The sequence below is a fragment of the Tripterygium wilfordii genome, chromosome 20 (assembly GCF_013401445.1).
Source record: "Tripterygium wilfordii isolate XIE 37 chromosome 20, ASM1340144v1, whole genome shotgun sequence".
Classification (NCBI taxonomy): domain Eukaryota; kingdom Viridiplantae; phylum Streptophyta; class Magnoliopsida; order Celastrales; family Celastraceae; genus Tripterygium; species Tripterygium wilfordii.
Window position 1 is genome coordinate 10,142,340 of NC_052251.1, and position 25,910 is coordinate 10,168,249.

Here is a 25,910-nt window from a genome sequence, read left to right on the forward strand (position 1 = left end):
AGTCCATGCCATGTTACGGTGTCACTATTATGCATGTTACAGGAGTTGCAGGCTATATTTTACATGCTTTAAATCTCAACCGTTGGATCTGATAATAATGATTGAGATTAAAGTCAATAAAAAATTTAAAAAATCACCATCACATGCGTGTTTTGCAGGCTATTGTGCATGTTCATGAGTTTATCTATATTGGACATCCGAAGGATAGTGTCTACAGGTTTTTTTCCCATGGTAAACACATTGATTGTGTTAATGTGATTTCTAACTAAAATCTGAAAACTCAGTAGACTCGGTAGAATAATACTTGAAGCACAAATACGTACTGACTATCAGAAGTTTCACTAATCTCAAGTGACCAAACAAGCAGACAGACACTTGAATCAACATGTACTGTTTATTAACATGAAATTAGCACAGCACAGTGAAGTATGTTTTCAAATAATAACACAGTGAGGTAAACGAGGAGCGTAAAATCGGAACAAATACAGAAACATCATCCAATGCATCCATTAATTCAAACAGCTTTACAGCAAACAAACTATATATTCAACTACACAATTGAATTGACAATAGTACATTCTCTGGCATTGAACCATGCTGATCAGTTGCACTCTGTTGATGAGAGCTGCAATGGTTGAAAGATGAACGATATTAGGAGGAAAATTTGCAGAAAACTAATAAGATAAGATCAGGCTGCACACTCCAAACAATCAGCAGTTTCTCCGCTTTGGGCCCATGCCCTCGCGGATTTGTCTCCCAAGGACCACCATAATGGGTCTGGGAAGCCTGGTCCAGTAACCGACCTCCTGTAGGTGCAGGCCTGACCAACCATGAGCCTCAGCCCACAGGCTCGGAACCTAAGGAAAACCAGTCGCTGATTGTTAGGGAGTTTGGCCTCTCTTATATCTTGCACTTTACTTCCACATCTAGGCGATGTGGGACGAGTGCGTAACACAAAAAACTAATAACCAAAGAAGGTTATTAATAAATTTGATGCACAGCTTGACATGCCATAGTTAAACAGCATATTAAGCTTGCTATATTAAGATTGAAGATAATAGAACATCGTTTCACAGGAATATGACCAATTATACATCATGGGAGTTGCACTGACCATAGCATTATAGCACAACTCACCAGTCACCAAGACAGCATCTGCTTAAGGGTTGATACATACATCACATACTCATCTGCCATCGGGCACCCTGCATTCAATAAATGCAGGTTAATACTTGAACTGAAAGCTACAATATCATTGATTGATTGAGTATTAAACTACAAACAAGTTCTTGTGCTGGTTACCAAAAAAATGGTAAATTCGTCGATTCTAATGATTATTTGTAGACCCAGTCAAGAGTAAAAAATCAAGTTCCTCTTAATTTCTGTATATACTTCCTAGTTTTTCTAATCCCGCAAAACTGTCTTTATCTTCCTTGTAGGCAGGAAAATTGCTTGAGCGGGAAATTGCTGTACGAATAATTCAAGTATCATCATCTTATGTCTCATAACACTGCTAGAAATAAAATTTTCTTTGGAATAAAGTTGTAAAATAAGTGTACTTAAACGTTAGTAAAATACTATATTTTTAGCTACGTCAGCATCCATCATGGTATCTCAAACTCAACAAGAGAACATGCCATCCAATTCCGGAAAAAGTTTGAGTGGAGATGTGCTCGGAGATATAAATAGGTGAGTTCCTGATACTTTGAGGACATAAACGAGACAAACGAAATTTTGAGGACAAAATCGAGAAAATGTGCAAACTTGACTATAAAGAAATGTCATTCTACAGACATGTTTTGATAGTTTAGCATAAAAAAAACTACCAGATGATATATGAGAATAGTGAAGAGCCAAAATAATTCAATAGCAGTATTTATTTTCATGGAAGCAGAAGGTGTTTACTTAACCAAAATATTAAACAATATTCTAGCTGGAAAGTACCTGTTAATGTAATCCTCTGGGTACATTGAGTTCAGAGAAACCTGAGGAACATCAGCTAGAGCCAGAGCTGCCATGCGCCGCAATTGCCCTGTTCCCATTTTTCGTTTATCAATCAGTAATAGAAAATTTTTAATCTTAAATTCCTTCATGGCATTGAGCTAGTGCCTCCTACCTGAGGTTACAAACAAGCGAGGACATCTTTCAATTTCAATCTTTTTGAGCACGGTGAAACTCTTGATCCACAACCGCAGTGTCGACAGGTAGACACAAGAACGAATAGAGAGATATTGTAAAGTTTTTGACGACCCTAGAAGCCACTCAGGCAAGGTAATCAACTGTGGTAATTTATCGAGGATCAAGGATTGAAGGCTCAGGTCAAGGACTCCACTTTCTTCCACTCCCATCAAATTAAGGTTTTTACAGTCCTTTATCAACAAAGTCTGTAACATAGTTGAGTACTTCAAAATTGGCAAAGAAACCAAATTTTCACAGCTCGAAATATGCAATGAACGCAATGACTTCAGGAGCTGAATTCCTTCCAACAAAAACTCAAGATTGCTACATTCTTCAATAGACAAAAATTGAAGCGATTTTAGGCTCCCTATTCCATCTGCTGGCAGACACTTTTGTTTTACCGTCATAACAAGACATCTTAATTTAATCATGCTCCTCATGTCTCTTGGCAACTTTTCAAGTCTTAAACATCCACCAAGGCATAAAGATTGTAAGTTGTGCAAATTGCAAATTGAATCGGGCAATTCCTTGATCCTATCATTTCGGCTTAAGTTAAGATATGTCAGATGTTTCAAAGCACCAACTGAACTTGGCAACACAGCAAAAGACGATCCTGCTAAATCCAACATCCTCAAATATTTGCATGAAGAAATGAAGTTGAAAATGAAGGATTGAATAGTAGGCCCTTCTGCTTTAGATTGGAAAAGTATGGTCCGCAAATGGCTTGACTTTCGTAGGAACTCTGGAATCTTCTTGTCAAGTAAAGCCTGGTCAAAGAATGACATCTGTCGAATCCCTTCAGAGATGTTCTTACTGCGAACGGTTACCATCGAGCACTCACCTTGTGCCACTGATAATGCAAGATCATGCACTAGATCATGCATTTTAAACACAAAAAAGTCACCATGATCAATAAAATCTTGAAAAAATGACTTAGAATATAATTCCTTGATATATTGTACTCCAATATCTTCAAGCTCTTGCCCTTCATCAGAAGATTGGAGAAGCCCATGCGCCATCCAAACACGAGGCAACCAATAACTACTGAATTCGTAATCCTTCGGGAAGATTGAGCAAATGGCAAAACATGGTTTCAAGTGAGACTTCATTTGATCATAGCTTAGTTTTAGTGTTGGTAAAATGTCTCCTTCCTTTTGCTCCAACTCCCACACTTCATTTTCTCTAATGAACTTCCAATAATGATCTTCATTCCTCTCATAGAGTAGAGTTGCTAGTGTCCTCACTGCCAAAGGAAGTCCACCACATTTTTTGACAATATCCTTTCCATTTTCCATACGGTTTGGGTAATGTTCCTCTTCTCCTTTGTTGAATGCCCATTTCTTAAACAAAGACAAACAATCTTCATAGGGAAGACCTTTCAAGTTATGCGCCGAAACAGTACCAACTGTTCTTGCAACCGAGGCACTACGCGTTGTCACAATGACTTTACTTCCATCATCACCTTCCTCCAGTAAATCTCTCAATTCAGACCATTTATAACGATCATCACTCCACACATCATCCAGAACAAGTAAAAACTTCTTGGACTTCAGTTCGTCTCGAATGCAAGTTTGCAATTGTTCAGGATCCAGGTAATTACAATTCTGATGAGTTAAGAACTTGATCATTTTCACCATGATCTCTTTCTTTTCAAATTCCTCAGATGCACACACCCACATCTTCAATTGAAAATTTTCATCTACCCTCTCATCATTGTATAACAATTTAGCAAGTGTAGTTTTCCCAATCCACCAATTCCAACAATAGGAATAACAGAGACAGACCCACCTTCACTTTTTCCCCCTGATTGCAACAGAAATTTCATGATTGTTTCCTTGTCAACTTCTCTTCCAATAACATTTGATGTTCTTAACAAAGAGTCAGTCAACTCTCTTTGTCTACGCGTGACAAGTCCATGGTCAACGAGCTCTCTAAGATGGAATCTAGATTTTTGGGTCGCTAACTCGTCTAGTCTCTCGTTAAGATCTTTAATCTTATGTGAAATAGCAATCCGGACTGCGAGCGGATTCGAGTGAGACAAGAGTCGACGTACCTTTGCACTAGTGCTCCCGTTCTGTTTGACGAATTGTTTGTGTAAGACTTCATAGTCCAACTCATCCAACACGTCCTCTGCATCGAAGCAGAAGTTCTTCAGCCTGCCAAGCCAAATGCGTAGCTCGTGATTGTGTGCCTGTTGTTCCTCAGCATCCAGTAGCACTGCTTTGATTGTGATCATGTTTTCCTCTAGCCTTTTCAATTCAGTTTTGAGAGCCCGTGCTAGACTAACTTCTTGTAAAGCTAAAGACCCCAACTTGCCTATAACAGCAGATGCAATCGTTGAGAGCAATGATTCTGCCATTTTCTCATATGGAAAAGATGACATGAGAGCTACAAAATGATCCTATGCTCTGACCTTCCTTCTATGAGTATACACAAATACGTGTGATGTATGTGTGCAATCATCTACCTATAATTTTATGAATATTTAAAGGCCCCGACCTATATTATCCATATATATGCTGTATGCAGGTGGGTGGGGGTACATGGTGTCGGCCACAGCCTGTTTGTGTTTGACTTCCTTCATGGGTTGGACGAGAATTAGGGCCCGTTTAGCAGTTTTTAGCTACTGCTACTAATGGATTAGCAGCTAGATGGGCCAGTAATTCCAGATAGACATTGTTGGATTGAATCCGCTTGATAGTTAATAATGGTGGTTTTCAGTTTTCACGGACCCCGACTTTTCATTGAGCCTCGGGCCTCAGCCTTGATATGTAACGGGTCTTGTTTATTGAGCTTTAGATTGTTGAGCACTTGAGCTGCAGAACAAGGTAGTTGGGTAAAGGGGGTAAAAGCCCTTGATAGTAGCCCATCATCGTGAAGGTCCAATTCATTCACACCCGATTAGGCTCTGACGAAATCCCACCACCGGCGATTGCAGCTCGCGCCGGAAAGCGGCTCTCTGTCTTCCGTAGATTATCAACTTTCCTGGGGAAAAGAACGCATACGGCTTGAGTTGCTTTGTAAGTGATAGTTACTGGTTTTGGGACTGATATATCCGATTAAAATCTTTCTTTTCTCTGGCTTAAAGATCAAACAAGGATTGGATAAACACAGGTGCACATTTTTAAAAGAAAATACTCGTTGGGTTTTATATAATTAAGGTTTTTGCATGGGGTATTATAAGGATTTGCTGGTTTGATCTTGTTATTTCCTTTTTCAATTTGCTTGGGATGTATAATGCGCTATTCACTGCCTGTTAGGTGCAGATGGGGTGGCTCTTGGTAATATTTTCATTGATTGTGCTCTGGATAGCTTCTCTGTGCAAAGCTCTGCGTGCACCTTCCAAGGGTTCTTTCCTAGATGATCGTGGGTATTCTAATGTGAATGTTAGATGGGATTCTTTATATGTTTTTCTTTTCCATAGATTTGAGTTTTAATACATATTTCTCTTAATTGAATCCAGGTCATATTTTTATCAAGAGAAATGTTTTGCTGGTTATTGCTCACCCAGATGATGAGTCTATGTAAGTGCTAAATGCCGTATTTGTCAATTGCCATAAGTGTGTGATTTCTGGCTTTAGGTCCAGTTTGAAGTAATGGCATTTCATTGGTGATTCAAACTTCTCCCACACTGTGAAGCTGATTCCTTATTTCAGTGATTTATGAATCTTTAGTAAACATTGCCTATTATAATCATAGTGTTTACAATCTGGGCTGAATGATTTTATTTATCTTTTATTTGAGAAATTTTATGATGCAATTTTTGGGAACCGATAATGTTTGATTTTATTTTTGTAGTTAAACCTTGTATTCGTGGTTGCAGGTTCTTTTCTCCAACAATAAATTATCTGATAGCGCGAAGGCATAATCTCCATATACTTTGCTTATCAGTTGGTAACACAATTTCCTTGGATTGATAAATATTTCCAAGAACACAAAGAAGTAGGATTAATATGGAGTACTTCTAGCAGATTACAAGCCTATAGATTACAACAGACTGAGATTAAATTGCTTACAGGGCAAAAAAAATGCTTGATGAGCTGCAATCTTTCTAAATCTAAATAGCTCACAAGTCAAAAGTTAATATCATCAAGGTGAAGATTGTCTTGCTACAGCATTTTATCTGTGCTTAACTTTAATGGTTTCTTTGCTCTTTGTTTTGTCCTGTATGTAGGTAATGCAGATGGTATGGGAAACCTTAGAAAAAATGAACTCTACCAGGCTTGTGCAGTCCTTAAGGTAATTTGAAATAGTGAACAAAAGACACTACATTTATTCACATGGTTGTCCCTGAGAGTAGGGAAAAGGTTCTTTAAGTTGCTCAATTTCCTATGTTATCCTACTACTCAAAAAAAATTTGGCCAATTTTGCAAAGAATAATATCAAAAGAGGTTATAAAGCCTGAAAAGATGAAAGGAAGTTAATATTGTCAAAATACTTTTGATTATATATGCATTATTTTTCAGGTTCAACTTGAGAAAGTGCGGACTCTAGATCATCAAGAGTTGCAGGTTTTACTCCAAGAATTTTCGTAAGAATCTCGTGTATTTAATTTAATTTAATTATTTTTCTTGATGCATCTATTATAAATTTATAGGATGGATTTGGTAAATTTTGGAACCACAGCTTAGTGGCAAAGATCATTGAAGAGGAAATATCTGGTGCTGGCATTGACTTGGTATAATCTGGATTCTGTTCCTTACAAGTTCTCTATTCACCTAGTGTTCTAAGGTTTGAAACAAACTTGTTGGGGGTTTGTCGATTCCTTGCTTTTTCCTCATGCTGCCATTTGCATCTTTTTGTTAGTGCTACTTGTTTAGCTTACTATTTTATGTTTACATCAATATTGATTATCCATTTCTTATTTCCCACTCGTTACTTGAACTTTTTAGATTATCACTTTTGATCACTATGGTGTTTCGCGTCATTGTAACCACCGGGATGTGCATTATGGGGTATGGTAAGCAAATTATTGAATTTTGGTCCGTCTGGTACACTCAAATATCTTCTTATTCTGTCATCATGTTCATGTAGGATTTATTTAGTCCTTCATTTATTTACTTATATATTTTTCTTCATTAATTGTATGAGCAGCAAGTACTTTCATGATACTTCACGAAGAGATATTGAAGCCTGGGAACTAGTACGTATGCTTTGATTTTAACTTTCTCGCGCAAGCTTAATATCTTTTCTTTTCCTTATAAAGGATTTTTTGAGGACCATGAATGCCGTTTGTTCAGATCTCTTTCATTAATAATAATTATATGGTGAAATAACAAAACGAGTTGGAACCCATTCTTCGTAATACACTCTTTGACAAACCAAGACTGCTCCTGAACATGAAATAGGATTTTACCTTTCCGTTTCTCCAGTTTAGTCATGTCAAAATATAGTTTTAATTATGTGGCGGGAAAAGTTCTGGGCCTTATTTGTAGTCGATCGAGCTCAGACAACTTTTCTTTGAAGCTTGAGTTATCATATTATCTCATTTTAATTTTACATTTATTATCAGGTCAGTACAAATTTATTCCGCAAGTATATTGGACCTATTGATATTTGGTTGTCTAATTTCGACGCCAAGCGAAACCCAGGAAGGTTGACACATTGCATCGTAAATGAACATCCAAAGAAGAGCTTCCATGCAATGGCACAACACTCTAGCCAGTGGGTTTGGTAAGTACGATTTCGCTTACTGTCAGAGAAAGAAAAGCAAATCACTTGTAACTTTGTTCTGATTCTGTATAGGACAGAGTGGATTGCTTCTGTACTCTGAAGTCTACTTCAATGCTTTTGTTTGTGAATCTAATTCATTGCAGATTAATCATGAGTCATGACTCATTTGCGCAGAAGACTCTTGGGTTGTCTTGCTTGCAGCATAAAAATGAACTACCCATTAGTTAGCAATATTTTAACATGCAAACATATGGTTCAGTGGTAGAGTTGCAGATGTGTAATTAATAGGTCACAGCCTCACAGTTCAATTGTTGGAAATAGCTTTGTGTGTGAGTCTTGTTTACCTTTACTGATGTTACTTTTTCATTTCTGCAGGTTCCGCAAGCTTTTTGTATCACTTTTCAGTTATACGTATGTGAACACGCTCAGAAAGATTAACAAGTAGACGCAAACATTAACGGAGGATACCTCAATCATCTGTTCGACTCTCTTGGACAAGTCCCTTGGACGAGAATTCGCGTTTGCTACATCCCCTAATAGTTTTTTACACATTTTGCCAGCATCATGAAGTGTCATTGGAATGAGAACTTCAGGACCAGATAAATCCCTCGCATGTAAGGTCATGAGTAGCACTACTATGTCTGTACTATTTAGTGTGTGACCTGAGATGGATGCTATGCGTTGCGCTCCTCGTTTCCTGGAAATTTGAGGGAGTGATCATATGTTCACTTGTAAATGCCATGCTTGTTAGTTTCACTTATTTTTTGTCGAAACACTTCTGCATGATACCTGACTTTTTCTTCTAATATCCAGACAGATTCCAGTAAGGCAAACTGACCCTGTCTATTATTCATGGAGCCGCGGAAGGATAAATATAAGAGAGCAGTGCACATAACATCAGGAACTTTCACTCTGCCAGCAACAATGATGGGGAAATGCTACATCCATTATAAACAATCCCCATTTCCAGAGAAATTGAAGGCTCAAGATATCAAAATGGGCTTGCAGAAATTTTGATCACACGCTAATCCATTTTGATCCCCAGCCAAATATGCCCTTCTGAAAGTTGGATGGGCGTAAATTTTGGGCCGTCAATGCTTACGACAGATAAGATTAAGCCGAAATCATGCAGATAGTGTAGAAGTTTAGAGAAGGAGAAAGCAACACAAGAAGAGTTTATTTCCTTACTTGATTGATACATTTTCTTACACATATGTAACAAAAATAACAAAGAAGGTGGGAGTAGTGGACTCAGTGGGGTCCAGATCAGGACAAAGTTGCTTTTGGTTGTGGATACTTAATCTACCTGAGCCATGGAGGTGCGATAATTGTTACGAATACAACATTAGTTGGGTTTTACCCAATTTAGTGATTTATAAAGTTAGGCTCACGCTTTTATATTTAACGAGGTATTTTTCTAAGTGAGTTGGATTTTGACTCGTAGTAGTTGGATTTGCTCAGTGAGTTGAACTTCGATATGTAGTAGCTGGGCTTAGGAGGATCAAAGTTGTGCGGATCCGATATATCCACGGGAGTTGATAAAACCCAAAACGAACAATATTGTTAGCATGTATGAGGGTGTGGATTTCTGAAATGGTATCGGAGCAATTCAATCCAGTTGAACATAACATTTACTCCATTTGTTGGGTCTAACATAACGTGAGCAGGGGAGTGTTACGAATCCCACTTTTGTTGGGTCTTACCCAATCGAGTGGTTTATAAAGTCAAGTCCACCCCCTTACATTCAACAAGATATTTTCCTAAACTTAGTGAGTTGGGTTTTGACACGAAGTAGCTGGGCTTGTTCAATGAGTTGGGCTTCGGCCTGTAGTAGCTGGGTTTAGGGTGAACAAAGTCGTACGAGATCGATAGATTCACGAGAACCGATAAACTCAAAACGGATAATATTGTTGGTATGTATAGGGGTCCGATGTATCCACAAGAACTAGTAAACCCAAAGAGAACAATATTATTGACATATATAGGGGTGTGGATTTCTAGCAATAAATCCACGGAATCAGAATTTCACAAAAAAATATCCCTTAACTGTATAGTTAGAGCTCCCGACCTCAGGCACCGTAAATCATAAAATGTTCATGTCATCTCTCCCATCCCTCTAAAACTCACTACCACGAATTTTTCCTCATGGAGGTTGCAATTTCTTGCTCTACTTCGAGTTTATGCCCTAATTGGGTATGTGGATGGATCCACACCTTGCCCACCAACACCAACTACAGATTTCACCTATTCCGCAACTGCAAAACTTCATTCTTTGTGGGAATCTCAGGACCAATTTATTGTGCTTGCAATTGTAACCTCTATTGATGGTGTTGTTTTACCTCTTATTGGAGAAGCCAAAATCAGTGCTCAAGCATGGGCCAAGGTTCAAAAATTGGAAGTAATATCCTGTGGATACGTCTTCCAATTAATTCCTATAGATCGCATCATCTGTCAAAGCAATATCTCCAAATTCAAAAATTGGAAGTACGATGCATGAATGAGAGAGCATATTTCGTTCAGCTTGATTGACATTATCATCACCTTCACTATCATGATCAGAACCAATACCATGTTCCGATTTTTCAACCTATGAATTATTGTTAGCAAATGGTTGTTGAAAATTGACCATCTTTTTTCTCTACTACACATCTTTGGGATCAACGTTACATTCACCGATAACGATGGTGGTTGATAAGAAGTACCATGAACCATTTGTGTATAATCAACCGAAACTTTCATATAAAAATTTGTTTATGGGACTTTCGGTTTTATGAGATTGGGCCGTACATGTGTCCGAATCCATTATGAATCTGCGCCTGTGACACTACATTTGTCAACAAAGTGTCAGTCTTTCGTAAACGGAAGAAGGTGACCCTTGCATCAGAGTTCATGACTTGCACGGTTGAAATTTCTTCTTCTACAAAGGCAATTAAATGTATTTTTTATTAGACGCGTATTTCACAAACTCAGATTCATTGGTCTGCCTGAACTCTGAAGGACTCGGACAACGTTGCCGTTGTGGCTCCACCTGATTAGACTGCGGTTTCTTTTCAAATCTCATTGTTAATCGGATTACCACATACATGAATTAAAGCGGTGAAGAGGGTGGTTATCAAAATCAAAACTTTGCAACTCACTGATTAAAACTGCTCTGCTTTGTCTGTCTATTTCTGCTTTCTTTCTGTTTCTTTTCTTCACACAGAGGACAAGAAGAAGAAGAAGAAGAAGAGGTGGGTGAATGGCTACACTAACCGTTCCACCGGTGGCTATGTCTCCACGAGACGATGCCATACAGCTTCATCGTGCCTTCAAAGGTAACCACCCTTTTAATCTCTCCCACCAACTTTTAAGAGTCAGGAAAACAAAATTTTGTCTCTTTGGAATATTCTGCTGAACCCTTCTAGATTCAATTGCAGAGTTCATAGTCAATTATTGGCTGTCTTTTTTCTAGTAATTTTGGGCTCCAACTTTACTGTTTTTGCCTTTATATAAACTGGATTGGCTCTCTGTGTTGTTTGGCCATGGCTTAAAGGTTCGAGTTTTCATTTTTATTGTTATATTTTTTTGGTCTTGGGCGAAGATGGAATTGGGGTGATAGGGTTTTTCTCGATCTGTGTTGCTTGGCCTAGGCTTAAAGTTTCTATTTTTCTAGAGAAAGGAATTGTTATGATATGGGTTTTTTTTCTTCTATGAAAAGTAATAAAGAAATTCGAGAAAACTTTGTTTAGGTTTTCTCTTAGTTGAAATTTATGCTTCTCTGTTTAAATCGACTGATTGGAGTCTGATGTATTTTTTTTGTGTGTTATGCAGGTTTTGGATGTGATACTGCTGCAGTTATCAATCTCCTCGCACATCGAGATGCGACATGCCGTGCTCTCATCAGCCAGGAGTACAAGGCAATGTATTCAGAAGACATTCGTAAACGCCTGGTTTCAGAGCTTACTGGTAAACTAGAGGTTGGTACATCACGTCACTTTTTCGCGCTGATATATTCGTGGACTTTCACATTTATCAATCACGGGTAGAAACTTTGTATCCAGTATCCTGCCAGAATTATGAACTTTACAGCAAGAGTTTCCGATTGATTGTTCCTTAACTATAGTGAGACTTATTGTCTCCATTTATTTTTCAGTATTAAAAATCTTGTAATTGTTCAATTTTTCAGACAGCTGTTCTGCTCTGGATGCACGATCCGCCTGGACGAGATGCAGTTGTTGTCAAGCAGGGATTGAGTTCGGATACAACAAATCATGAAGCTGCAACTGAAGTAATCTGCTCTCGGACCCCGTCTCAGATTCAAGTAATGAAACAACATTATTATGCAAAATTTGGTGTTCATTTGGAGCATGATATTGAATTACATACTTCTGGGGATCATAAGAAGGTAAACTCGCTACATTCTTACAGTTGTTTGCGTTTCAGCAGTAGCTTTAAAGCTTAATGTTTGGAAATTCTGTACCATGTCAATGTTAAATTAGTCCATGTAAATTGGTTTAAAGCCTTATCCTGGATGTGTCGGAAGCTTATGTCATGGTATAATAGTCTTTGATGAATTACAGCAGTTGATGTGCATAAGGATAGAGAGACGAACAAAACATAGCTTGGTCATTAAATGTTGGCGATTGGCTCAGAAACAGCTCCAAAATTAGGGTCTCAACGTCTAGTTTTCTTTGTTGTGGACTTGAAATTGAGTTCTCTGGCTCTCGTTTTGCTAGCACTCTACTGATAAAAATCTTTTTGGAGAACTGATAAATGCATACACCATGTCTAAAGTAAATAACGAGGCGTGTGCTGATATATTATTAGATGCAGAGTTACTTGGCACTAAATTATATGAATTTTACTTGTAGGGCTTTTTGAACCCCAGGTTGAACTTCATTGAACGTGGTTGTTCATGTAATGCTCTTTAATTATAGCTTCAACGTGCCTTATACTAAGTTGATATACTGTTATTATGCTATTTAAATTTTCCAGAACTCCCTTATTTTCGGATAATCATACTAGGAATTTGAAAAAAAAAATTGGTGCAGCTATTGCTGGCATATGTAAGCACACCTCGTTCTGAAGGGTTTGAAGTTATTAAAGAGATGGCCGAGAAGGATGCAAAGGTTTTATATAGAGCAGGTGAAAAGAAATTGGGAACCGATGAGAAGACTTTTATTAACATCTTCAGTCAGCGAAGCCGGGCACAATTATCTGCCATCTCCTATGCTTATCAAGACATGTATAAAAACTCGCTGGAAAAGGTATATTTTTCTTTGGTCTTTGTCATCTATCTTTGCTCTTTGGAATTTGCTTTGATGTCATGTCAAATTAAATCTCTATCAGGCAGTGAAGAAAGAGACTTCTGGAAAGTTTGAGCATGCGTTGCTGACAATTCTCCGTTGCGCTGAGAATCCAGGAAAGTATTTTGCAAAGGTACTCTCTAAATGAAAGCATACTTTGAATCTTTAACAGAACGACTTTTTGATCGTCTTTCTACTTGGGATTGTTTTGTGTTTCATTCATTTATTTGTGGTCAAGTTTTTTATTCACAGATACAACTTTAACCCTTTATAAAACTTTGCAGGTGCTGCACAAGGCAATGAAAGGTTTGGGCACCAACGACACAACTCTCATAAGGGTAATTGTAACAAGGACTGAGATTGATATGCAATACATAAAGGCTGAGTACCTGAAAAAGTACAGGAAGACCTTGAACAATGCGGTTCACTCGGAAACATCAGGTCATTACAGGACCTTCCTGCTATCTCTTTTGGGTCCAAACAATTAGCCAAAGTTGGAAGTCTTATGTCTAAGTAACTCCACAACTGTGTAGTGTGTCTTATGTGTATTGAATGATTTCTTGAATCATGTCTGTGACGATTTTCCCAGAATTTGATTTGGTGTGAATTAGGCTGTTTTATATTGTAGTGTTAGTTTGATTGTTTATATACATATATCATTGTGGATTTCTTGGTTTTCACTCCCACCTCTCGAGGAAATATTGCAAAACCATGCCAATGAATAGTCCACTCAATGGAAGCAGCCACAACATCCTTCAATATTTATGCTTTCAGTATTGTCTTCTACACTACAACATCCTTCAATATTGAACTGTGTTGTCCACAGTTTCATCAATGACAAGCAACTCTGTATCTAACTTTCAAACACCCAACTAAATTCAAATATTCAAATGTGATAAATAAATAAAAAAATAAAAAATCTCATTGATCAGAACATGCAGCAGCAGCGGCACCAAAAGCCTGGCCAGCAAAGAAATACTTCATTTCATGTGTGCATGTTGATCTTGATGGGAGTAGGGAATTGGATAACTCATTCAAATTTCTTGATTAGAGCTAGTTCATTCAGCATCTTCTCGATCGTTTCCTCGTCATAACCTCTTCCTTTGGTCTGCAAATCAAAGCAATTCATTGATGTTAAGTTGATGAAAAAACCTGCTCCACGCACCAAGGTTTTTGATAATTTAAAGCCAAGGAAGAAAACATTCATGAAAATGACAGGAAAACTGGAAAAGTACTTTCTGTCCAGTTATCTAATGCAACTAAGAAAATAAGATCTGTATAAGGTCAGCAAGTATAAATAAATACAGTTATTTATCCATGTACTAATATGACAAAAAAAATACTTATTAAAACAAAACCAAATCAGAATCTTTTAAGATACTGAATTTGTTTTCAACAAAATTCCTTCAGTGGGTGCAACAATTTGGATGTTTTGATCGGAACTACAATATGTTTTCATTGGATTAAATGTGTGCACGATTGTTAGTTATATTCTAGTCAACGAAAAACCTAGAGGGAAAATGTGTTTGAAAAGGCACACCTTTAGAGAAGGCACAACAGCAAGAGCTTCATCCGCAGCTTCAGGGCGAAGATTTCCAATAACAGCAAGCTGCAGAGCAGAAAGCAAGAGCAACTTCACTAAACTGTTTTCCTCTGTTGGATACAAAACAGACTAAAGCGATCCCATAAATGGTTTAACAACATACCTCGTATTCTGCCAACTGGTATCGACTAAGTACTCTGATTGTCAGTTAAGGATTACAGCTGACTTAAAAATAGAAATGGCTCTGAATAGTTGTCAAAGATATTAAACTTGATCTAATGCAAATAAACCTTCCAAGAAAGAAAGATTCCATGTCCAACAAAGAAAAAAGAAGATATCAAAGTGGCTCAGACAGCTCAGCTGGGTGGCACAAAGGGCTGAGAATCACTTGGCCACCACTTCAAATCCACTTCAAAATGGGCACAGGGCCAAAGGACACATAGTCGAGAGTATCCACAGGAAAACGACTTACCAAATGGGAGAATCTTTTTATTTAGCAAAAACTAACTGGATAATGAAAATTAAGGGGGAAAGGTCATACTCAAGAAACCACTTAAGTACAGGAAAATTTTTCCCAAATCAAATTACTCAGATCAGTGATAAGAGAGAACAGATTCAAGGTGCAAGCTTCCTTAACCCATCAATAAAGCTATATTGATCAACTGATTTCGACAATTTATCTAAATAATAAAAATAACATATAAAATTGTTGTTCTGTTGTCAAGTTACCTAATCGAAAAACTTTAGGGCTATTTGTTAAGAGAAAACCCAGAAAACAATACATACTAAAACCTGTCACATAAGCCTTATGGATCCATTAGAGCATAGAACATATGTCATGAGAAGGAACGGCGAGTGAAAATAGCCCAAGAAAGGTTTTGACTCAACATAACAGAAACAGATCTCCTGGAGTTTTTCAATGTTGTGCAGGGTTTATCTCACAATTAAATATAAATAGACAAATCCTCTACGTATTTGGAAGGCTTCATTCCAGTCGAGAGGGAATTAATGCAATGTTTATTTTAAGTTGTAAAAGGGAAAAAAAATATAAACTTTCACATAAATAACTACACCACAAATATAAAGGGCATTGGGCTTCAAAATGATGGATACTCTCGAACCTGCTTCACAGCTTCCTGATTGCTGAAGCGGCTAAAACGCTGGACATACTGCAGTGACTTCTCAAAAACTCTAGAAATGCAAGACGACATAATCAAATAATCACAAGGGTAGTATTTTGATGATAGTTCAAAAAAAAGACTGACGGGAAGAACAAACTACAAAGCATAGAATGAAAATAAAACGATTACAATATAGGGAAAAAAATTTATAATTAACCTTAACAATTAACATTGTTAAATAAAAGAGTGTCGAGGACTCACTGTGGAATTCGATTCAATTGATCGTCAGACATCTGCTTAAGTTGCTCGCATCTATGCTCAAGAAGTATTGCCACCTCACTATTCATCAAACATTTGGCCTTCACAAAATCTGTAAAAAGAAAACACAACATCAGCACCAACCAATGATTTCACCAAATAACACCATCAACAAAACCAACGAATGTAAACCTATATACTTTCATCAGTTAAGCCCCATATTTATTTCTTCCAACAAAAGGGTATGTTGATCAGCACAAACTCCATACGACATATCACCTTACTGTAAAGCTCTTAAATTTCTCAAAACCCAATGGAAACAAATCATCCCCACAACTCAAGGCTCAATGAATGATTTCACCAGATGACACCATGACAAACAAACCAAGGAAAACCCCAAAAAAAAAAACTTCCAATTATTTAAGCCACGTATTTATTTGTTTCCTCCCAAAGGATAGCTTGATCAATCACCAGATATATACTCACAGGACAACAACCAGTAATATAATAATAATAATAATAAAAACATGAGGGAAGAATAATAAATTAGAGAAAAGAACAGAATAACAGAGCTGGAGGACCCATGAGAAGAATCTTCTCAATCAAGATTCGGGGACCCACCATCGGTGATCGTATCGAATGTTTGAGTATTACAGAGAAACAAAGAATGTATATTTATAAATGAAGGATACGATTTGAGGATTAAAGAAGAGAAAAAGAAGAGGGTCGGGATACCGTCTCCGAACTTCAGCTCCGCCGCGTTTTCTTCTTCTTCCCTAGACATCGTTGAGATGATCGTATGGTAATCGATGCGCAGATGAGACAGTCTATGACCAAAAATTCTGTTACGGAGGAATAAATATATGTTGTGTGTTGCTGTGCGTGCAGAGAAGAAGATGGGCCGACAGAGTATGTTAGCCTAGCCTTTAAGACTCGAAGTTCAAAGCCTTTTGGGCCACAAAATAGGTTTGCATTATGGTCCAAAGAGTAAAGCCCATTGGGCTCATTTTGGAAAAGCATTTGGGCCGAGAAAGTAGTATAAGCCTTAAGGCATTGCACTTTGGGCCCCTTGCGGCTCAAGTCTTGTATAGTCTAGTCTACATTGAATGATAAAGAGGTCCATAATGTATTGGCCAACCCCACTGAAATCTTATAAAATTAAATGTTTTTTTTAAAAAAAAATGTGTGTGGTTAGTCCAAATTCATACGTAAATAGTGACTCCCTAAAATATATTGTATGTATAGGACAAAATATATCAGGCTCCCAATGAAAAATTGTACCGGACCACATAAGAAAGTGTATCAGGCTAACTAAAATAAAAATGTAAGTCCAATCAAAAAAAAATGTACAAACTCCATGCAACCTCTATTTTTTGTTTCTCTCGCTCTTAGTTATCTGTCTTTTCATTTCTTGTCTAGGGTTTTGATCCCTATCAACATTTTGATCATGATTATTGTCTATTGAATTTTTGAATAAACTTTCATAAATAACAATTATGATAGATAAAAGGACAATACTAGAGACCCCTAAAATTTGACCCCTAAAAATCTCTCAAATCAATGTGATATTAAAATAATCATTGATTAAAAACATACATGTAGGGCCCACTTCACATCCAACACTCTACGTTAAATGGGGGTCGTTTGGAGATCACTTTTTAGGTTCTCAAGTATTATTCTAGATAAAAATATAATATTTTATTATTTAAAATTATTACTAATCATTATTTCGCCACTATTTACAATTAAAAACACTTAGAGTGTGTTTGGATTGAGGGATTTGGGGGAGGGGGAGGGAAGGGAAGGGAAAGGGAAGGGGAAGGAAGAGAACGGAAGAGAATGGAAGGAAAAATACATTTTCCTCTCTCATGTTTGGATAAATAAAAAAAATGAAAAAAAAATAGTTTAATTTACTAGTTTATCCTTATTTTTTATGTTTAAGTGTTTTGTATAATGGTAAAATAAGTTTTAAACATATAAGTAATTTAATTAGTAATTTCTTCCCTCAAATTACTTCATTTTGGGAGAAAAGAATTTTGACAAAAATTTAAAGAAATCTTCCTCCCAAATCCCCTCAAATCCCTCTCCTCAATTTTTTATAAACTATCCAAACAAGGGAATTGGAAGGAAACTTCATTTTCATTCTTTTCCCTCCCCTCCAAATCCCTCAATCCAACCACACTCTTAATAAATGAAAGTTAGTTAGTGGAGGGTCCAATAAGATTCTTTTAAGGTCAAAGCTTTAGGATAAAACCGCGAATGTTCCGCTTTGTGAAAAAAAAAAGGTAAGAAATCAGAATATTCCAATTTCCAAGTCTTATCCCAGAACAGATTCGTCAGGATATTCGCATATCCTGCCTCATCAACCACTGTAGCCAGCCAGCCAACCAACGCCCATAGTTTGTTTCAGTTGCAGAAAAAGAAACTTGAAACAGAAAGTAACAGACCCTAATAAAGGCAAACTATTCTGAATGGAAGAAGAGAAGCCCAATTCCTGCATTAAATCCTGTAAACTGCCCATAATATGGAGAGCTCTGATCACATGTATAGTACCCAATTTCCTTGCTAGAGATCCTCCAACAGTCCAACTTGCAGGTTTTTCTGTGGGATTCATGAGCAATTCAGTTTAACTGATTGTTGTTTTGTGTATTTCTGAATGATTGATTGGTCTTTTATGGCAATATAAGAAGAGGGTATCAGGTTAATTGGTATTCTCATCATTGCTACTTCTCTAGTCTTTCTTCAAACACATAGTAGGCATGTCAGGTTTCAGAGGAACAACAATGGTTTCTTGGTTTGTATTGGCAATTGGGTTTGGTGTGTATTTGCTCTGTGGGTCTGCAGAGCTTCAGAGATTTGAACATCCAACAAAGAGTGATGGGTCACTGAGTTTTTTGGTGATTGGAGATTGGGGAAGAAGAGGTGGTTTCAATCAATCTGAAGTTGCTTTTCAGGTTATTCGCCATCTTTTCTTCTTGTTGTATACCTCATTCAGTGAAAAATCAATTTTAGTTTCTTACAATTTTTTTTTTTGTTTTCTGGTTTTGATTGTAGATGGGAAGGATTGGAGAAAAGCTTGACATTGATTTTGTAGTTTCTACTGGCGATAACTTCTATGACAAGGGACTGACAAGTGAGCATGACACAGCATTTGAGGAATCATTCACTAAGATTTATACTGCTAAGAGTCTGCAAAAGCAGTGGTACAGTGGTAAGAACACTTGACCAATTCTAACAAAATTTAGTCTTTTTGCATCAGTTTTGGTACGAGACGTTCTACGGAGCATATACTATTAAGTTGTAGTTAAAATTCTTTGATTACTTTTCTTTTCTTTGTTTAGTGTTGGGGAACCATGACTACAGGGGAAATGCAGTGGCACAATTGAGTCCTCTTCTCAGAAAAATTGATAGCAGATGGCTTTGTTTGAGATCCTTCATTGTCAATGCAGGTGATTTGGCTTCTTTCATTCAAAAACTTAACTGAATTCAACATTTAAGAACATAATCATGGAAGTTTTGACCTGTTTAATTTTGAATGATCTGCAGAGCTAGCTGAGATTTTCTTTGTGGACACCACTCCATTTGTGAAAACATACTTCACAAACCCAGATGGCCAAAACTATGATTGGCGCGGCATCTCCTCTCGCAAGCGTTACATTACAAACATATTAAAGGTTTGATTCTTCTCCTAAACAGAAGAGAATGAGTCAGGATTCCAGCATTACTGACAGGAATTCAAATGTTCAATATTTGTTAATAGGATGTGGAAATGGCTTTGAGTGAATCAACTGCAAAGTGGAAAATTGTTGTTGGTCACCATGCAATTAGAAGTGTTGGACACCATGGTGACACCAAGGAACTTGTAGACCTTCTTCTCCCAGTTCTTAAGGCCAACGATGTCGATTTCTACATGAATGGACATGACCACTGCCTTGAACATATCAGTGACACAGAGAGGTAGAATTCTGAAGAAGTGCACATGGTTAAAATTTAGCTCAATCTTCTGTAACATATAATATGTCCCTAATTCTGAAACTTTGTTGCAGCCCAATGCAGTTTTTAACAAGTGGAGCCGGATCGAAGGCGTGGAGAGGAGATACTAAAGAAATGAACAAAGAAAGTCTCAAATTCTTCTATGATGGGCAAGGATTCATGTCTGTGAAGTTGAGTCAAACTGAAGCAGATGTTGCATTCTATGATGTTTATGGCAGAGTTTTACACAAGTTGAATTCATCGAAGCAGCTGCTGCTTCACCAGTCGATATAAAGCTTTAGATCAATAGCTGAAGTAGATTATGATTGCATTTTACCATCGATTTATGCAGATGATTCTTTCTTGGATGTAGTTTTGAAAGATTTGAGATACTAAGAAATGGAGTGTAGAACTTGTGATGTTGTTATCAGTTGCATGTTAAGATTGAATGAAAAAATAGTACATCATTTTTTATGATTGCCATTATAATTATCAGAGGCCAGAAAAAGATGTGCAAGATGATGGTGTCATTATATTTATCTCTGGGAAGTTGAATATCAATGATGTAGGACTACTCTCATCTTTATTACAAGAATACCTTTTGGTAGGATTGAAAAGTCACGAACTCGAAATTTCGTAAAATTTATCCTAGTGACTCGATTCGGCATGGTCATTAAGACTATATGCTTTGCCCCTAACCCGGCTGTTTTGGCCAAATTATGTTACTATTTTTGAGCATTGCGTAATATTTGTGATTTCCTTTGTTTTAATACATTGTTTACTAGGTATTCAGTTCCCGATTTATTTAGGATAATCGGTTTATTTAGGATAACAATTTACTTCTCTTTGGTGGATTTCAGTTTCTTGTGTTTTAGACTTAAACGTAAGTTTAGCCTCAATATTACGTTTTCGACTGCGTCAATCAATCACAAAAATTGAAACTGAGTACCCGAACTGATGGGACCGTGAATTCTCTGTACTTTTGTTCATAATTGTCTGCATGGCTTGCAACATCTCTGGTCACCTTCTCTTTTATATGAACCACATCCATTTGTGCCATCAGAGTACTCTTTCTTGGATCTAATGAAAATTTATTCAAAGCAAGTCTGTTCAGATATCTTGAAGAATCCAAAAAAAAACACAAACTGGAAATAAAACAACAAACGCATTACAAAATTTTCTGCACTTCCCCTTGAGAATTATTGTAAAGAACTCCACACATTTTATCTTGCATTCTCAAACATCCTGTTCTGCTGTTTCTTGCTCGAGTACGCCGGCATGTTGCAGCAAAACCCACAAGTGTGTCACAAATTCTCCACCTTTGACTAGGTGTTCAGCATGAGCTGTTTCATCACCTGAGATTGCCAAAAACAGCATCAGCTCTGCCCAGAATTCAGCCAAAATTTTCCATCTTTGTGGTGAGTCTTCAATTATTTCCATCAGTCTTTTACCAAGCACAGCTCCCCTTCTCATTATAGTACTTTCTTCAGGATCACGTTCCGCTAAGAGAATCATTTCGTCGTATCTACTCTTCATAGAGTAACATCCATTGAGATCTTCCCTTGCTTCACAAACTACCTGATCGAAAATAAATTTCGCGGAATAAGCATGAACTGGTAACAATCTTGGACAAAATCCAACCAAATAGGCACAGTACTTGGACAAGCTAGCTGCCACAACAAAATCTTTTTCTCTTTGCACTTCTGGATTGGCTCCTATTGAAGAATCTATTTCACAAAGGGTGGTGGCTATATGCCATACCATAATGACATGAACAGGTGACTCAAGTTTACAAGCCCAGCCAAGCTTGTGAGCGACTCCATTTCGATTCAATGATGTAAAACCATTTGCTACTCGACGACCTGTTAAGTTTAGAGTATGAGAAACTTGTTGCTTCACTTCCACAGGCAACTTGATAGGAGTCCTTTCTTTTTGACCATTGCAAGGAATGTCCATAAAAGCAGCAGTAAAAGAATTGTACAGGAACTTGCTGGGGTTATGATCAAAGGATTCAAGAAGAGAGTATTGGCCAAGCACTCTCCCCCATGGACTTAACCATTGTCTGTTGCATATGAATTCTATTACTTTTTCTACAAACTTGTTCTTCTGCCATGCCGGTTTTCGGACATAATCAGATATCAATGTCATTTTAGTCCAATTTGAAAATAAAATAAAGAGAAGCTCCATGATTTCAGTAAGAAAAATTACCCATATCATTGCAGTAGTTACAACAACATCGATTCTCCAGCCAGCACCTGTGTGAAGGCTTAAATATCCATCTGGTGCTTGATAGTTCTTTAGCTCGGATGTTGCGACACAACAACCAACCATGAAAATGATAAGCTCAATAATTTTATAGATTGGGAGACCGCGTCGAAAAATAATGGGGTACTTTGTGTACAAAAAATCTTGAAGAAATGCCAGTTCCACCTCAATCACTCTGAATGGTCTTTCATAATCGCTACCATAAGCAAGCAAACCAGAACGAGTTAGAAGCGTTAACTTTTCTTGAGAGCGCTCGAGCAATGTGTATCCAGCAAATCTACAGCAGAATAGCTTGCACAATGCGAAAGAGAGGCAAATGTCCTTAAGTTGCCCATCTGGGTCTCCCGTGCCAGAGCATAGAAGCTGACCTTTGCACTGCCATATCTTCTCAATTGTGATAACTTCTTCTGTAATCTCAAGGCGCTTTTGGTAGAGTGGTGGCACAACTTTCACATTATTCTCATCCTCCCCTCGCACCAGGTACTTGTATCCTGCCATGGAAGTAGGATCTAGTACTTCACCTGCTTTTCTTAACTTGTGCTCATAGTTCATGAAATCTGCAATCAACTTTGTCTCTTTTGCCAACCCGTCCATTTTGCTAGCTGATCTTAGAGCTCGTGACCTCTCCCAAGTCTTGATCGCAGTCAGAATCAAAAAGAGATACAAAGGGAACGTAAATACTTCACTGCCTTTCATAACAAGGAACCACATAACTGAAAAGGCTCGGACTAGAATATCAAAATTAAATTTCTTTTGAGACTCATTGTCTCCAATACTGTAAGCAGATATGGAAGCAGTACCTCCGAGGACAATGCACAAAAGGACTGCCCATATGGGAAACAATCCGTTATGGAAAGAAGCAGATAGCATCATGCCAATGGTGTAGGATATTAAGAAGGTGGACAGAACATATGCTATCCATATAAAGAACTGGAGCATTCTGTTGTGAGACCGATGCCTGAACGATCCAAAAACAGCAAGAAAGGCTTGCAAGAATGGTGTTAATAACACAAATGATTCAATTTGAAGTAGTTTACGCTTGGCACTTTCAATCCCCTCCAAGGCAACATCTTGTAGTGTTGGATTTCCTCCTCGCAACCTTAAAACAAGGAAGAGAGGACCCTTGTCGATTTTGTAGTCATCCAAGGTATACTCATCCACTATTTGCCTCCCACCAAAGATTAGTCTCTGCTGGTCTGGTGGTATTCCCTCCCTGTCGTATATTTTTGACTTTACATCAAAGATTGTGTTGCTACCCTCGGCGTAAATGAAGAACTTTTTCCCCGCTACAGTTTTGATGATGATCTCCATTCCTCCAGACCAGAGAGATGCAATGAACTCCTAAACAATGCTGTAGCGATCAGCCTGTACCTGCGTGATGGGGTTGAAATCATCAATGTTATAGGTGAGTATTGTGAAGAAAGATCTATTCAAATAGCCTAGACGGACTGAGTTTATATCGAATGTCCAAAGAGTAAACTTGTATGGTGTCGTTCTCGGTTATCAAAAAAAAATTGTAAACTATGAAGGGTTGCAGGGTGTGCATAAAATATTCTTTGATCGATCGTCCTTGCTTGTTTTCTATCAACAAGAGGGAGAAGGGAGAACAATGGCGTACGTTGACACTCGACTGTAATACACTGCAGCCGGCAAATGAAGGCGTCTGAATGATAGATGCATCGGCAAAACGTTTACGACTTTTTTGCACTTACAGTGACAATTTTGCTTAACGAATGTAACAACTGACTCTTACTCTATTATTTGTTGTGAATTGCTCATCTCTATGTGTGTGTTCTTTTTCAGAAACATGGACTAGAAAACTGAAGAGAAAAAGGGGTCTTATTCATGCAAAGTCTCAATTGTCACACACACTTGGACATAATAACATGATTGGCTTGTCGGAAAATAATTATAAATACATACAACTACTTGCATATTAAGTAATTACCAATTTATTTATTTATTAATTACCAAGTTTTGCAAGCTACATATATAAATATAATACATTGAAGTATGAATTAAAAAAAACATTAATTTTGGCCAATAATAAACCTCAAATTGTAAACATAAAATATTAAAGAAAATAATTTAATGGATCATCATAACATCAGCCTAGCCAAGCTAGAAGTTTAGCAGAAGTATTGGATTTTATTGGCCAGTTAATATTTTGTTTATAAGATATTTTTTAAAAAATATTGATAGTCATAACAAGTTAATTTCATTCAATTATTATAATGATAAAAAGGTTATTGGTTATGATAGATTAATCAATAAATTAGATAAAAAATTATAGATAAGAAATTTAATTGGATGTTGTTTATTATTTTATTTATGCATATAATAATTGAAAGTAATTGACTTTTCTGTTTGAAATGAAAAGGACAAATCTAAAATTAATTAACATTAAAGTTGAATGACATGATCTAGGGCCAAAACTTCCATAATCGGTTAAAAACACCCCATGATAAAATAAATTTTATGAGAAAAAAAAATTCAATTGTTTGTATTGTCTATGTTGACCTTCTCACTTAATAACGACATGAAGGTAATTACATGATTAATTAAGAATTAATTTTATTTTTGGGGTCATATTTCAATAGCAAAAGTGGATACCCATTGCCCTATTGGTACATGATTAATTAACATTAGCTCCCCTTGCTTGGGAATTGAGTGTCTAATTGTTGCCAATTTGAGTTTGCGATGTGCTTGTGTAACTCATATGCTCTATAAGAGCATTTGCAGGAGTCCTTATTCGGGACTCATCTGGTGCGTCTTAGCTGGTTTCGCATGTGACTCACGAGAAGTCATCTCACTAATCAGAAGTGGTGACATTTTGTCTCACCCATATTTCTCATTATTGAGGAATATTTCATCACTATTTTCTCATTCTTGGATGGTCTGCATTAATCATGAGTTGCGAGAAGAAAACTTCTGTGCTAATTTTCTTGCAAAGTTGGGAGTGCACTCTGGTGATTCACTAACTGTTTGGGCTTTCTCCTCCTGGTAACATCAAGTTGTATTTGTTTCATTTGTTTTCTTTGGTACATTGGAGGATAAAAAAATGCGAATACGATCTTACATGACAAACACGATATGAAGAGCGGATTGATTATAGCAGTTCGAACTCCCTCGATCTCAAGTTCTCCTTGCTATTGTGGATTGTCTTTCTTTATCCAAGCCTTTTCCTGTTTGGTTGTCTTCTTATTTTTCTTCAATAAGGGGACCAATATTGTGTTCATGTCTAGCCTAGTATTTTTTTTTTTTTTTTGTAACCATTGGGAAACCACCACAAGACACAGTCCTTAGGGTCGAGCCATATGCTGTAAACCCCAAAGGGGATAATCCAACTACTCTCGCCAAACCTCCAGGCAAGTCACGGACCGGTCCAAGCAGCTCCTGGACCCAATAGGCTACTAACCCACACCAGGCCCAGCATCCACGGCGCAATTATAATGCGAATGTTTCATGTCTAGCCTAGTACTTTACACTCGAAGATTTTGTTTTCTTTCTATTAAAGCTTTTTAAGATCATTTGCAAACAAGGCTTTTTAAGCCTCATGGGCTAAAGGACACACGGCCTAAGTTTGTATCCAAAACATATTCTATCAGACTATCA

General features: G+C 37.3%; 6 protein-coding genes across 13 annotated transcripts; 3 read left to right on the top strand and 3 right to left on the bottom strand.

Moving 5' to 3' along the window:
* Positions 1-375: 375 nt before the first annotated feature.
* LOC119986547 (putative disease resistance protein RGA3) lies at positions 376-3,879 on the bottom strand. 2 transcript variants are annotated; one of them, XM_038831154.1, is made up of 4 exons: positions 2,117-3,879; positions 1,945-2,032; positions 1,138-1,205; positions 376-625 (listed from the first exon to the last, which is right to left on the bottom strand). In XM_038831154.1, the coding sequence occupies exons 1-3, from the start codon at positions 3,855-3,857 to the stop codon at positions 1,187-1,189; spliced, it is 1,848 nt and encodes a 615-aa protein (XP_038687082.1). In that variant the 5' UTR covers positions 3,858-3,879; the 3' UTR covers positions 376-625; positions 1,138-1,186. The 2 variants fall into 2 exon arrangements, with proteins under 2 accessions (XP_038687082.1, XP_038687083.1); XM_038831155.1 differs by having other exon boundaries at positions 376-857.
* A 1,167-nt stretch (positions 3,880-5,046) lies between these two features.
* LOC119986548 (probable N-acetylglucosaminyl-phosphatidylinositol de-N-acetylase) lies at positions 5,047-9,121 on the top strand. Of its 4 annotated transcripts, XR_005465283.1 has the most exons (12): positions 5,047-5,198; positions 5,439-5,544; positions 5,642-5,702; positions 6,002-6,072; positions 6,353-6,417; positions 6,645-6,689; positions 6,776-6,856; positions 7,071-7,138; positions 7,273-7,321; positions 7,691-7,851; positions 8,227-8,465; positions 8,665-9,121. XR_005465283.1 is itself a non-coding variant. In XM_038831156.1 (11 exons), exons 2-11 carry the CDS (start codon positions 5,445-5,447, stop codon positions 8,294-8,296), a joined length of 771 nt encoding a protein of 256 aa, XP_038687084.1. In that variant the 5' UTR covers positions 5,047-5,198; positions 5,439-5,444; the 3' UTR covers positions 8,297-8,622. The 4 variants fall into 4 exon arrangements, 3 of the variants coding, with proteins under 3 accessions (XP_038687084.1, XP_038687085.1, XP_038687086.1); XM_038831156.1 differs by lacking the exon at positions 8,665-9,121 and having other exon boundaries at positions 8,227-8,622; XM_038831157.1 differs by lacking the exon at positions 8,665-9,121 and having other exon boundaries at positions 5,445-5,544; positions 8,227-8,622.
* Positions 9,122-10,842: 1,721 nt separating this feature from the next.
* LOC119987171 (annexin D5-like) lies at positions 10,843-13,802 on the top strand. 2 transcript variants are annotated; one of them, XM_038831976.1, is made up of 7 exons: positions 10,843-10,990; positions 11,048-11,165; positions 11,662-11,807; positions 12,017-12,235; positions 12,882-13,097; positions 13,180-13,269; positions 13,421-13,802. In XM_038831976.1, exons 2-7 carry the CDS (start codon positions 11,090-11,092, stop codon positions 13,622-13,624), a joined length of 951 nt encoding a protein of 316 aa, XP_038687904.1. In that variant the 5' UTR covers positions 10,843-10,990; positions 11,048-11,089; the 3' UTR covers positions 13,625-13,802. The 2 variants fall into 2 exon arrangements, with proteins under 2 accessions (XP_038687904.1, XP_038687903.1); XM_038831975.1 differs by having other exon boundaries at positions 10,845-11,165.
* An 85-nt stretch (positions 13,803-13,887) lies between these two features.
* On the bottom strand, positions 13,888-16,924 carry LOC119987173 (DNA-directed RNA polymerase II subunit 4-like). Of its 3 annotated transcripts, none has more exons than XM_038831977.1 (6): positions 16,794-16,924; positions 16,062-16,170; positions 15,793-15,870; positions 14,843-14,876; positions 14,677-14,745; positions 13,888-14,244 (listed from the first exon to the last, which is right to left on the bottom strand). In XM_038831977.1, exons 1-6 carry the CDS (start codon positions 16,840-16,842, stop codon positions 14,167-14,169), a joined length of 417 nt encoding a protein of 138 aa, XP_038687905.1. In that variant the 5' UTR covers positions 16,843-16,924; the 3' UTR covers positions 13,888-14,166. The 3 variants fall into 3 exon arrangements, with proteins under 3 accessions (XP_038687905.1, XP_038687907.1, XP_038687906.1); XM_038831979.1 differs by lacking the exon at positions 16,794-16,924 and adding an exon at positions 16,338-16,448; XM_038831978.1 differs by lacking the exon at positions 16,794-16,924 and adding an exon at positions 16,259-16,427.
* Positions 16,925-18,494: 1,570 nt separating this feature from the next.
* LOC119987170 (purple acid phosphatase 17-like) lies at positions 18,495-20,504 on the top strand. Its single transcript, XM_038831974.1, has 6 exons — positions 18,495-19,012; positions 19,113-19,269; positions 19,400-19,507; positions 19,605-19,732; positions 19,819-20,015; positions 20,105-20,504. The coding sequence occupies exons 1-6, from the start codon at positions 18,818-18,820 to the stop codon at positions 20,322-20,324; spliced, it is 1,005 nt and encodes a 334-aa protein (XP_038687902.1). The 5' UTR covers positions 18,495-18,817; the 3' UTR covers positions 20,325-20,504.
* Positions 20,505-21,266: 762 nt separating this feature from the next.
* On the bottom strand, positions 21,267-23,606 carry LOC119986975. Its single transcript, XM_038831661.1, has one exon. The coding sequence runs from the start codon at positions 23,604-23,606 to the stop codon at positions 21,267-21,269; it is 2,340 nt and encodes a 779-aa protein (XP_038687589.1).
* Between the last annotated feature and the right edge of the window lie 2,304 nt (positions 23,607-25,910).